General features: G+C 55.6%; 1 protein-coding gene across 1 annotated transcript; it reads right to left on the bottom strand.

Moving 5' to 3' along the window:
- Nucleotides 1–804: 804 nt before the first annotated feature.
- SCD (stearoyl-CoA desaturase) lies at nucleotides 805–13,024 on the bottom strand. The gene is made up of 6 exons (XM_056120449.1): nucleotides 12,603–13,024; nucleotides 11,730–12,012; nucleotides 7,078–7,208; nucleotides 5,568–5,773; nucleotides 3,795–4,027; nucleotides 805–1,168 (listed from the first exon to the last, which is right to left on the bottom strand). The coding sequence occupies exons 1-6, from the start codon at nucleotides 12,627–12,629 to the stop codon at nucleotides 969–971; spliced, it is 1,080 nt and encodes a 359-aa protein (XP_055976424.1). The 5' UTR covers nucleotides 12,630–13,024; the 3' UTR covers nucleotides 805–968.
- Nucleotides 13,025–13,241: the final 217 nt, after the last annotated feature.

The raw sequence follows: 13,241 nt of genomic DNA, 5'->3' as shown, positions 1-13,241 counted from the left end.
CAGAGCAGAAACACAAAGGCATTCTGTCAATCCCATGAGTAGCCGCACCCCCCAAATTCTGAAAACACACAATCTCCAAATATCCAGTAAAATGAAATTTTAAAATATTTCTATTGAAAAAAAAAAAAAGATGAAAAGGACCCTACCCCTGCCAAGCCCGATTCCAGTTTACTACAACTAAACACTTCTTTAATCCCCAGCCGCGATGACGGCAGAACAGCGTTGCTGAGCTTTTCAGCCAGCCCCTATGCTTGGAGTCAGGAGAGAGAGAAGGCAGGTGGGGCACTGGGACTTCACGTCATCCCCAGGGGGGCTGTGTACTGGGGACAGCGGGAGCCGCTGGCCATGTTTCCCACACCACCCTGCCCTCACTTGTCAATCACACCCTGCCTGCCAACTCTTTCCCCTGACAATTGCTGGCTTTAGAAGCTTTCTGCCAAATCATTACTTTTCCATCCCATGGAGCCAGAGCCTGGGCTGAAGGCAACTAAACTAGGGCTTCTCCAGAAGAGTCTAGTGTCACATCTCGAGCATGAGCCACTGACGCTAGGACAGCTCAAGACAGAGTCATCTGGGGCAAGGACCACTCGTCTGGGACTACAGGAGGGTGGTCTGGACTTTGCAAGCTGGACACTCATCAGTGCTTGTCTGGGCCGGGGGAGGAGGCAATGAGGGAGCAAGAGAAAGGAAACTGATAGAAATAAAGCAAAGGACAATGGGACTAAAAAACAGAGAGAGAGAGACAGAGAGAGAGAGAGAGAGAGAGAAGAAAGAATATCAGCTTAGCATCGTATGAAGGCAGAGTTGTTGGCTTTCAATACTTTTGCATTTTAAAAGAATACTGTACTGGAATGGGTTAACGTCATCATCTTTAGCATCCTGATAGCATTATTCAGTAGTTAATAAACAGAACATTAAAAAACTCTGCCTCGCTGGCTTTTGGAAAAGGAACCCCAGGGACCCAGATCTCAGCCACTCTTAAAGCTTCCATCTCCAGTTCTTTTAACCCTGGCCAGGACGGTCGCCGGGGAGACTTTCTTCCGGTCGTAAGCCAGCCCCAGGGCAGCCATGCAGTCGATGAAGAAGGTGGTGAAGTTGATGTGATAGCGGTACTCGCTGGCCGAGTAGTCATAGGGAAAGGTGTGGTGGTAGTTGTGGAACCCCTCGCCTGAAAGAGAAGATGAGCGATGTAGCGGCACCATGGACCCGGCCCAGCCCCCCGCGCCAACAGGCACTGTCATTCAGGCGAGTCCAGCCTCTGCTCTGACCCGAACCATCTCAGAGGTACTAAGGGGGGCTCCTCAGCAACCCCACCTCTCTGGCAGTTTCTCTCAGTGTATATGATAGCTACAGACCTGCTGGTGGCCGGAAAACCCCAGAGCCTCACTACATCTTGGGCCCCAGCCTCAAGGCTGAGTATTCGAGCATGCCGGGGGGGTAAGAAAGGGGAGGGTACCCATGATGAAAAAACGTTTTCTTGTGTAAGCTCAGTCAGTGGCAGAGCACCTGCCTCACACACACAAGGCCCTGGGTTTGATCCCCAGCACCCCTACGAAAATGGGGGGGGGGGGAGGGAGAACTTTTGCTCTGTTTCTTAGAGAATTGGGCCTCAACAGTCCAAGGTTCCAAGAAACGCCGTCCAGCACAGGATGGAATCATTTTAAAGTGGGGCAGAAACAGCTTTGTGAGAGAAGAATCCTGCGGTTTAGATAGTCAAAGCCCCCACCCCCGCCCCACCCCAAACCTCTGGGATTCTGAGAGCAGCAGGTCAAGGAAAACCTCATTCTGAGTGCAGGAAAGCTCTCTGTAGCAGGCAAAGGAAGCCCCAGGACTAAGCCATGCAGGACTAGGACAGGACTAGGAAGCTTCTCTCTGAATCCTATTCAGCAATTCGGCCCTTAGGAGGCTGGCCTGGCTTAAAGCCCGATAGAGAACTCACAAAAGAGAGCATTGAACCCTTTGAAGATAAAAGTAGCCCAGCAGGGTAACCATGATATTAACAACAGGCTAGGGAAGGAAGCAGCAATGACACCATCCAGGGCCACTCCTGGATGGCTTCCCTGTGGCGCCTGATTGGCTACAGTGTGAACTGAGTAGGTGGGTGGGACAACCCCAAGGCTAAAGGGACCTGCAAGGCTGGGGGGAGGAGGGGGCGGGAAGGGGATTGCAAGTCACTAGTTTCCATAAAGGGCTTGGCAGCTAGGCTCCCTAGAAGTTATCCACGCCTATACTTACAAGATTTCCAACGGAATCAGACCCACTTGCAGCTCACGGGTGTGGGGGCGCCGGGGGATGGGGGTGGGGGGAAGGTGGAAGGACAAGACTTTGCAACCAGGACAGCAAGAGATTGTCCAAGACAGGCTCCAAGGAGGAGGCCAGACAGGCGGGGAAGATGAGCATGTGACTGTGGGGGAGGTAATTCAAGTCAAGAAAGATTCCAATGGCAGGAAACCAAGTGAAAGGAGAACAAAGGGTGAGGTGTCAGGGAGGAGAGGCAGGCAGAGCCCTGTGTGATAGTGTGATAACTGAGACCCAGGGAGCTACTGGCAGCTGCTACTGACTTTTTTTCTTTCGACCTTCCCGGGAGCAAACCCAGGTCCTGTGCCCGCAAAGTCAGGCACTTTACCAGAGACCCACATCCCGGGCCCTTGGCAGCCACTCTGAGCTGAGGGTTATAAAGAGGTCAGAGGTAAAGAAACTACCTACAGATCCACTGGCAGTAAGATTTTCTGATTCCAGAAATTTCCATTTCTTTTCTTTTTTTTTGGTTCATGAGCCACACCTGGTGGTACTCAGGAGCCCATATGGGATGTCTGAGATTGAATCTGGGCAGTACGTACGGTAAGTGTCCTACCCACTGTACAAGGGGCTACTGCCCCTTGCCTCTGGGCTTAAGAAAAGCTATCTTGGGGCAGGCGGGATAGGAAAGTGGTTACCCCAATTGCCTTGCTCATGGCCTACCTGGGCTCGAACCCTAAACGCAGAGCCAGGAGTAAGCCCTGAGCACCATTGGGGATGGCCCAGAAAAAAAAAAAAAAGCAACTACAGGCTTCAGCCAAGGTCTTCTATGAAGTTAGACATGAAAGAGAGGATGAAAATGAGAGGCGGGTGGTGGAACCCTGTTTTTCTGCTGCTGGGACTAGCATGACAGAGAAAACAGGAGTGGTCAAGCATTGCCAACAGCTGCCCACACCGCATGCCTTTCCTATGGGCAGCACAAGAGAGGAGGGTGGGCGCAGAGTCGAGCCTTCCAGAACAGCGCCAGAAGGAAGGTGTCTGGACTAAGTGCTACTGGTTGGTTCGACATCTTCAGAGGCTCATCGAGGTATAAAACACCAGGCTAGCTGGCCCCCCACACCAGCATTTCTCAGCCAGGGCAACCCACATATTCCGAGGCCACAGGTGGACACTGCATACACAGGGGAGGTTGTGCCCAAGACCTGGAGAAACCCAGAGGGCAGGCAGGAAGGAGTCGAGAGACGGACTGTTCTATTAATGCCTTCCCCACCCCTGCCCAGTGCTGGCTAAGGGGGCCTGGAGGGGCTTATGGAACGGGGGGCACTGCCCTAGAACCTGGAAGAAAAAGCACAGTCCTCTTCCTCTTTTCCCCTCTTCTTCCTTTTTACCCAAGAACCCCGTCTCACGTCCTGCAGGGGGTTCGCCCCCTTCATTTTTACAGCGGGAAGCGCTCACGACGATGACGGGTGGCCCTGGTTTCTCTGGCTCCTATCCTGCCACCCCGACCACGAGACCATGAGCCGAGCGGTCGCCCCGCTGGGGTCCCGTTGACTTACCCACGGCGCCCAGTGAAACCAGGACGTTCTCCCGGGGGTTGATGTTCTTGTCGTAAGGGCGGTACCCGTAGAGGTGCGCGGCGCTGTTCACCAGCCAGGTGGCGTTGAGCACCGAGGCGTAGCGCAGGAGCGTGGCCACGTAGAAGCTGTTCATGAAGTTCTCCCCCCAGAAATACCAGGGTACCAGTGTGGGCAGGACGAAGCACAAGAGCAGGATACCGGTTTTGTAGTACCTAAAGCGAGAGCGCCTGGAGTCAGCGGCCTCGCCCAGTCCCCGGCTTATCCCTTAGGTCCACTACGGCAGAACGGTCACAAGGAAGGGGGGGGGGGGGCAGCAAGGAATCTGGACAAGGCAGTGAGGGTCGTCCTTGGTAGCAGGTGTTGTTGGCAAAGGGGTCAATGATTTTTCTAGCCTCAAACCACAAACGTATGAATGGGCAAGGGTTGGGAAGCTGGCCTCCTGATTCTAAACCCGGTGCTCTCTTAACGACAGTGTAACTCCAGGCGGAAGAAGCAGGCAGGGTCCAAATTACACCCTCCGACCCCGCAGCCTTCCTTTGCACTTTCCATCCTGCCTCTGGGCTTCTGTCTCATTCCTGTCTGACCACTGTGCAGAGTCTGTGTTCAGTGTCTGTCCTGCCTCCGTTTCCTGCAGGTCCCTTCAAAGGCTTTGCTCTGAGAAGCACTGGCCTGCCCGTGGGTCTCCATGCCTCCCGGGGCCCTGCCTGGTCCTCCATTCTCTCCTGTGGAGGTCAGCCACCCAGCAGTTAGGGAGCGGATTGCCTCCAGCTCTCAGCAGCCAAGACTCTCCAACTCGCACTGCCCAGGGAAGGCGTCTGCCTTGCACGCGGCCGAGCTGGGTTCGATTCCCAGCATCCCATATGGTCCCCCCCAAGCACCACCAGGAGTAATTCCTGAGTTCAAAGCCAGGAGTAACCCCTGTGCATCGCTGGGTGTGACCTAAAACAAAACAAAAAAGCCTAACATCTGCTCCTGAGTCTCTCCGAGGCCACCATGCTCTCGGTCCAGCCTCCTGTCCCTCCATGCTCTTTACTTAAAGGAGAGGGACTGTAATAGAACATTCTGCATGCACTTTTTTTAAGCTCATTCTGTCTGTGTCGTCACTTCCTTCTACACCCACACCTGGAAAGATCTATCCACTGCGGGATTCCTTCAGCTCCCTTCTTTCTTCTTCATTCATTATGTATCTAATCACCTGATGTTTACTCTGTGCCCCCCCACCCCTGCTTTTTGCCTCATTGCTACAAAACAATATTTTGCCTCCTCTCATAGTGATTTCCAGTCATGGCTGACCCTCCCACCCCCCAACAGGCAAGGAAAGAGGGAAACTAAAGGTCGGTGTCCATGACTGCCCTCAGTCCCTGTACCATGGCTGAACTGCTTTAATTCAGACAGCTCACAGAGAAAGAGAGCAATCACCTATGGTGCTGCGCCTGAAGGCTGTTAAAAATTGGGGTTAAGGGCCGGAGCGACAGAACAGCGAGTAGGGCATTTGCCCTGCATGCAGCCGACCCAGGTTCAATCCGCGGCATCCCACATAGTCCCCCCAGTGATTCCTGTGTGCAGAGTCAGGGGTAACCTGGGGACCCAAAAAGCCCCTCTCCCCTAAAAAAACCCAAACAAACAAAACCCCCCAAACAGGGGTTTAAATTAGGATTTTAAATCAGTGAATGTCTCAGTTTATGCTCTAAGTCATAGGAGGGAAAAAAGTCCCCTCCCCCGACCTGCCCAGCCCCATGGGGCTTCACACACCTCCTCTGGAACATCACCAGCTTCTCAGCCTTCAGGTCGGACAGGTCCAGCAGAGCCCCCTTCTCTTTGACAGCGGGGTGTTTGCGGACCAGCAGCCAGCCCACGTGTGAGAAGAAGAAGCCACGTCGGGAATTATGGGGGTCGGCGTCTGTTTCCGAAAACTTGTGGTGGACGCGGTGATCTCGGGACCATTCAAAGACATCGTTCTGGAAGGACAGAGAAGAATGTAGAGGCGCAAGGACAGATTCCCCTTAGGGAACTTCCGAGAGTCTCCCCAAACACCCAGGAATCGTGGAGGGTGGGGCAACACCTCCACCACCCCACGTGTCCCCCCACCTGCCACTGAAGCCGAAGTGGCTGAAAGCAGTGTGAAGGCCCAGGCGCCCAGCCCGAGAACTAGGGGCTGCCTGAAAGCGCTGGGTAGCAGGATGGAGCTCCTTGCGAGCACTGTGGAAGGAGCACGGCAGTTCTCCAAGCATGGACGCTGGAGCAGGCCCTGTGCTCCGAGACCCAGAGGCGGGCAGCCTGGTACCCAGGGGTTTGGTTGGCACACGCTGCTACAGAGCGCCCTGTTCTGGCAAGTCAGGCAGCTCCGCAGGAAACTATGATCTCCGTCCCAGTTCCAAACCACCCCGGGGACTCTCTCCTGTGGTGTGTGCTGACATTACTTCCTCCTCTTTGCCCACATGGTCAGACGACAGAGGGCACCTCCGAGGTGGCTGGCGCTGTGGCCCAGATGCTTGGGAGGATCCAGGGAGGCCACCAGGAGGGAGGAAGGGAACCCACTTAACTCTCTGCTTTCCCCTTTTGCCCCGAGCCAAGCCCACACTGCTTGGCCTTTGTGCACGGCCGCCCCCATTAAGAATAAGGAGCCGGACTCCCGCCTCCCGCCTCTCCCGCAGCTCACCACCACACTCCTGTCCTCAGAAACCTCCACTCACTTGTGACTCAGCGGCTGCTCGCCCACATACGGGCCCAGTCCTAGCTGCCTAACAAGTCCATGGCACAGCCCACGTCTATAAAGCAGGGAGCCTACAGCACCTTCCTCCTAAGACTGAGGATGCAATGAGATCATCTGTGTCAAGGGCTCTCAGCAGCCTCTGTGAAACCCCAACCTCAATTCCACTATGATGCAATCCCTGGATATTCACCTGCAAAAAAAGCACAGGCCTAGCCCCGTGCACTCTGGCCTGGCAGGATGAAAGACCACCAGGAAAGTCTCAGAATTAAAACATACACACACACACACACACACACACACACACACACACACACACACAGCAGTCTTGGACACAGAGTATTTCCTATTAGCTCTTACTTCCTTTTCCCCTGGTGGCACAGAAATAGCCTCATGATTTCTGGGCCTGGGGGCTGAGCCCTCCCTGGGAGTGACCACAGCAAATGGGTGCCAGAGAAATGACTGTTGAAGGTGGGCTCCTACTTAGTGCCTGGGGTGCCTCCAGGCTGCCCCGAGGGAGTGAGGAGAGAGCCGGGCAGGCTGTTGTCTTACCTGGAAGGCCATGGTGTTGGCGATGATCAGGAAGACGCGCAGAGGCAGCCGAGCTTTGTAAGTCCGGTGGCTCCAGAGGCGATGCGCCCCGGCCGTTATGCCCAGGGCACTGATGATATAGTAAAAAAATGCTGCCAGGAGAAGTTGTGGGGTAGTGGTTAGTCGTTGCCCTGGGGAAACACGTCACTCGGTGCTCTCGTGTGGCTGCTTTAGGTTTAGGGTGAAGCTCTTCTTTTACCCTAAGTTCCAGAACTACCTTGGACTTAGGCTTCTTCGATTTTGCCCATTAGAAAGGAAATACCACTGGGAGTGGGGTGTGGGGAGACGGGATAGGGAGATGGCTCCAAGTCTTCAACCATGAATCCATGAAGCCAGACCACAGGTGTAGACAGACTGAAAAACCAGATATAAACTGCCTTATGACTGCTGATACATAGACTTATCTGCAGGTATTAAAAAAAAGGCTTGAAGAAGAGTTGGAATCATAGTACAGCAGGTGGGGTGCCTGCCTGGCACACAGATGACCCAGATTCAATGCCCAATATCCCATATAGGTCCCCTGAGCACCACGAGAAGTGATCTCTGAACACAGGGTGTGGCCCCCAAACCAAAAACAAACAAAATGGTTTGAAGGGGGAGGAGGAGAGAGAGAGAATACAATGGGTAGTGGGTAAGATGCTTTGCATGCAGCTGACCCAGTTCTATTCCAGCACCCCATATGGTTCCGAACCCCTCCAGGCATCATCCTGGAGCACCAAGCCAGGAGTAAGCCCTGAGCACTGCTGGAGTGCTCCCCCCCAAAAGAACCAAAACAAAACAAATTAACTTGAGGGGATCAAAGAGATAATACAGGGGTGAAGGCACCTGCCTTGTAGCCAATCATGGTGGGATTCCTGACACCGTGTGGGGTCCCCTAGCATCAACAGGAGTGCCGCCTGAGTACAGAGCCAGGAGTCAGAAGCCCTGAGCACTGCCGGGTGTGACCCCAAAACAAAAACCAAGGCCAAAAAGAAAGGAAAAATTAACATGAGCCAAAGAGAGAACTCAAAAGGCAGCTCAGCAGGCGGGAGGCCTGGGTTTGATCCCAGGCACTGCCAGGAACAACCCCCATAAAGCAGAGTCTGAATAGCCCCTGAAAAACAGTAAGAAGAGCAAGAGAGATAGTATAGGGGTAAGGTGCTTGCCTTAGATGTGGCCAATCCCAGTTTGATCCCCGGCACCACATAAGATCCCCTCAGCACAGCTGGATGTGGCCCAAACCCCCTACTGCGCCCAAAATAGTAATAAATTATTCAATAGGACTTGGGATGTGGTTCAGCGACCAAACACGTGCCATGCATGCATCTGACCTGGATTCAGTCCCCAGCACTGCATAAATACATAAATAACTGGATAGAGAGTACACCCAGCTGTGCTCAAGGATCACTCCAGGTGAGGGGGCTCAAGTAACGACCACATGTGGTGCTGGGGTTTGAACCCGGGTCAGCAGCGTGCAAGGCAAGCACCCGACAAAGCCCCTCGCACTATCAATCTGGCGCCCAAAACATTTCCATAGCAGGTAGTGTGGCAGTATGGGCACCAAACCTGCCCTGCGCCAGTGTCTGAAGCTTTGCCAAGGATTGTGTGTTTTCTGATTCATTTGATACCTTGAATGGGGTTTAACGTCCAAAGGCGCTCGGAGTTAAGTGTTTGTCTATGGCTAGCAAAAAAAAAAAAAAAAAAAGAGCCACAGTTTGAAGCGAGTCTTTCTGTCAACAAGCAGTTGCCGGTCCAGTTCTATCTACGTCCCCAAGACTCGGTTCTCTACTCTGCCATGTCCCGGTCAGCCCTGATCACCCCCCAGCTCCCGCGTGGGTCTAGTGGGACTAATGTTAGACATAGTGGCAGGGCAGGCTCAGAGCTGTGTGGGTCCTAATACTGGCCCGCCTAGAGCTGGGGTGGGAGGCTCCTCCAGGCCCAAGAGGTGCCTGACAGAATCTTTAACTGCTGCTTGTGCAGTGATCTCAGAGGCAGGGGCCCCAGGCCTTGCTAAAGCTACTACTGACAACTGTTTCATTCCTAGCTAAACAGCTAGAAAACAATAGATCTTCAGTGGCCCTAGGACTTGTTGCCCTGGGACTACAACACACTGTAACAAACTGCCCTGTGTTCTCTCCTGCTTTAGAAACCAATTTCCTTAAATAGTTGCCCCCCTCCCACCCTCCCTCCACCACCCGCCTAATTATGTTCCTCCTAATCTATCCTATTTCTCATCATCACCCTGAGGGGAACCAGGAAGCCAAGGGAAGGTGTAAGGTGTGTTAGGTGAGGTCTATCCCTAGCTCCTCTGCTGGGATCAGGCCCCCAGGGGGACTGGCTGGCCTGCAGTCACGTGGCTTCTCTCCCCAGCTGCACTATCCCATCAGCCGGTATCTGCACACGGGCAGAGCTGAGCGAGCACCCGCCAATCAGCCAGGGGAGAGAGAACTGGTTCTTGGCTAGAAAGCATCCTGGCCAAGTTAACTCCGTGAGCTCTTTAGAATCCTTGCATTAGCACAGGAATCAGAAGCATGCGAGATCACCCCACCATGCGGGTGCCCCGGCAGCCCGTCAGACAGGAGAGCAGGAATGAGATGGAGAATCCGCAAGGGTGGGAGTGCAAAATCTCAAGTCTCTGGTGCCTAAAGAGAGGCTTCGGAAGTTTGGCAGTTTGGCCCACAGACACCCTCTTCAGCTCGCCCTAACAGGGTCCTTCAGAGAATTTCTCAATTACTCAGCCTCATGGGAAATGCTAGAATCACAGCCAGCTGCTAATTGAACACTATCCTTGAGGATAAAACACAAAGGAGAAAGGTGAAGCCAAAGCTCTTAAATCTGAATGCCGGACCACCAAGTGCCCACTCCCTGCCTCCAAACCGCCTCATTCCTCCAGGGCAGAGACATTCTGACACCCTTGAGTCACTGGGTCAGCTACGCATTGGGTCAGCTACGCACCCATGGCAGGTCGGAGTGAAATGTTCCCTTCCGGGGGCCAGAGAGATGGGACAGCGGGTAAAGCACTTACTTGCCTTGCACGGTGGCTGAGCTGAGTTCGATCCCTGGCATTGCCTACGGTTTCCAGGGCCCCACCAGGAGGAAATAAATCACCCAGAATTGGGTGCCATGTTTTTTTTCTGTCCAGAGCGCAGCATACCACAGGGGCAGGACCCAGCCTTGGTTTAGGGACAACATTCTGCCCCCGAACGCTAGCAGCTAACTGGGCGGCTGCAGCGTGGACAAACTTTGGACTGAAAGAACCTCTGGAAAGTGCTGGGCTGGACGGGGCTGGTAGGTGACAAAACAGCTGTGGCTATTGTCCATGGGGAAGGAGTAGGGTGAAGTCCACCTCCCTGGGAAGTCCCTTCTTGGCTCCTGATTCCTAGGGCTGAGGCAAAATTCGAGGAAGAGGAGGAGCACATTTCTGAGAAAAGAGGCCCCCCATCCACTGATAAGGGAGAAGCTCCTTCGGTCAGCAGAAGAGCCCATTTCCCACACCTGGGCTGCCCCACGGAAAAGCTGAGAGTCCTGCAAGAGGGGGAAGAGAGATTCCCCTCTGTTGCATTTCATGATCTGAGGAACCTGGAGAATTTCTTAAGAGCTCCCAAGTCCCAATTCCTCCCGCCTTTAGACCTCAGAGGTCTTGGGGGACAGCAGTGGGCACCTCCCCTGAGCAGACCTTTGACCTAACTCCCTGCCCCCACCTCTGGAAGTCAACATTTGTTCTGTGGAGAGCGAGTTGGGGTTCACCTGGCCTCCAAGAACAGCCCCTGTGTCTCAGAAGCCCCGATTTCCCCATTCTCACTCAGGCTAACCGAGGCAGACTGGGAAATGCCTGCAAAGCGCACGTGTGTATCCAGCGGGCAGGGCCCTGCCCTCAACCCACTGCTGACGGAGCCTGAAAGGGCTGAGCGCCGGGCAGGGCAGGGCCATCCAGAAACCCTCGCCCTGGCCGGGCAGCCCCGGGCAGGGGCTGCGCGCCTCACCCGGCCCGTCCCTTGGCAGCAGGAGGGAGGGAAACAGAGCGGGCCAGGAGCGCTGCCTTCTACCGTCCTCAGAGCGTTTTGCTGAGTGAGCCTCCAGGCAGGCACGTGCAGCTGCCCAGAGCCACAGAGCCCTGAGCCTGGGCTCCACAAGGAACCTTCATCTTCCCATGTAACAAAGAAGCTGGGTCGGACCCAGGGGCTGAGAGAGGCGGTGGGGGTGTCTGCTGGTGGATCTCCACCTCACCTCTCCTTCCACTCCCCGGAGCAGTTTCCCTAGCTGGTGACTGCTCAGCACAGACTCTGGGAAGCGACCGGTCAAGTCCCACCTTGCCATGCCTCCAGGTAAGGGGCCTCAATTCCTTTGTGGTTGGCAGGGGGCCGGGACCAGCAGCCACGCAAATGACTCAAACAGAAAAGCTCTTTCAGGGAAAGCTGACTCCAGTACAGGTCTAGTGACTTCAAAGCCCCGTGGCACGTGACCTCAGGGCTCAGTCCCCAGCAGCCTTATTACAAGAACCCCCCCAGAGTAAATATTCCCACATCCCCACCCTCCCCAGTCTACCCCCAGCCCGCTCCGTCTGGGGTTCCCTGAGAGAGAGAAGTGGCAAAGGAAGAACGATGCGCGGTGGGGGCCGGCCCAGCGCCTCTTACCCCACAGACAGGTGTAGAGCTGACAGGAAGGGATCAACACGATCCCGTACAAGGCTCCTAGATGCAGCAGCGACATGAGGATGATGTTCCTCCACACGTACTCCAGCTGGGGCCTCGGGCCCTCCTTGTCCTGGTAGCTCGGGTCAAAGATGTCATCTTTCATTTCGGGGCGGATGTCTTCTTCCAAATAGAGGGGCATCTTCTCCAACTTGCCCCCGCCATTCTGCAAGACCCTGGGCGCTGGTGCTGTGATGGTGGTGGTGGTGGTGTAGGAGCTGGAGATCTACAAGGGAGAGGAAGAAGGGAGGGTCAGGAGGGAAGAGACACGTGGACAGAGGGGGGGAGGGGGGCCGCAGTCCACGCCGGTCCGGCTGGGGGAGGGGCGGCAAACAGACCTTGCCCCCCCCCCCCACCCCCCACCCTCATCCCCGACCCAGAAGAACTAGGGGGCGGGCTCGACGCTCCGGGCACAGGCAAGTTGCCGGGAACTGCGCAGATTGGAGCGAGCGGGGGAGGGGGGCTGCGAGGGGAGGGGGGGCCGTGAAGCCTCAAGGTGACGGGGCAACACGGAGTAAAACACTCGCATTCCTCCAAACACAAAGGAAAACCCGCACGCACAGTAAACTTACACAGTAAAGGCACCGACCCGATTTTATTTTTTGTTTTGTTTTGTTTTCTTGAAAGCTTCCGAAAGAAAAGTTGGGGGAGCCAAGTCCCTTAAATCACAATTCACAGTCCCCACGGATGCAAAAAAGGCAGTTTGGGGAGAACTCGAGAAAGACGGCTCGGCTGTGCCGCGGGGCCGGCCACTCTCGCCCACACCCAAGCCCGTGCCCTCCGCGGGCGGCGGGGGCCCGGGGCTCGCTCGCTTACCTCCTCCTGCAGCAAGTGGGCCGGCATCTGGGCTCGCCGATGCCGGGAATCACTTTCCCGGGGTTGAGAGTCGCTGCGCGGACTCGGCTGCCGAGTGCGCTCGTGCGCTGCAGTCCTGGGCGCGGAGCTCGGGATCTCACGCTCGGGATCCGGGACCAGACTCGCTGTGCGCGGATCTCCCCCAGGCTTGGGGATTTAAAGGCTAGAGCTGGCTGTGGGTAGTCGTGCCCCGTATTTCCTCTGACCCCTTTTATTCGCTGCCAACGAGGGGCAAAGTGCGCGGAGTTGGCTCGCCGTGGGAGCCCCACATGGGCGGGAGGGGGAGGAGACACGGAGCCGAGGCGCGCAGGGGGCTGGAGACGCCAAAACTGGATGCTGCAGACGCACCGCGGCCCGGCCGCCGCAGCCCCTGCCCCTGGGGAAATGCTAATGGTTCTGTAGACTCTGGCGCGTCATTGGCCGAAGGGAATTTGGTGCCACCTCGTCCTGCCGTTGCCATTGGCTCGGCGCAATCTGCTGTTCCCTCTGCCGCGAGCTCCGCGCTCCCCCTCCCCTCCCTTTCTCCTGCTCAGCGCCTCTCGCACCGGCCGCTGGGCCTCTACCCGGCACCCCGCCGTCTCGGAGCCACCGGAGGGGGGC

The sequence above is a fragment of the Sorex fumeus genome, unplaced genomic scaffold (genome assembly GCF_029834395.1).
Source record: "Sorex fumeus unplaced genomic scaffold, SorFum_2.1 ptg000043l, whole genome shotgun sequence".
NCBI classification, from domain to species: Eukaryota; Metazoa; Chordata; class Mammalia; order Eulipotyphla; family Soricidae; genus Sorex; species Sorex fumeus.
This window is presented reverse-complemented; position numbering and strand designations above follow the sequence as displayed.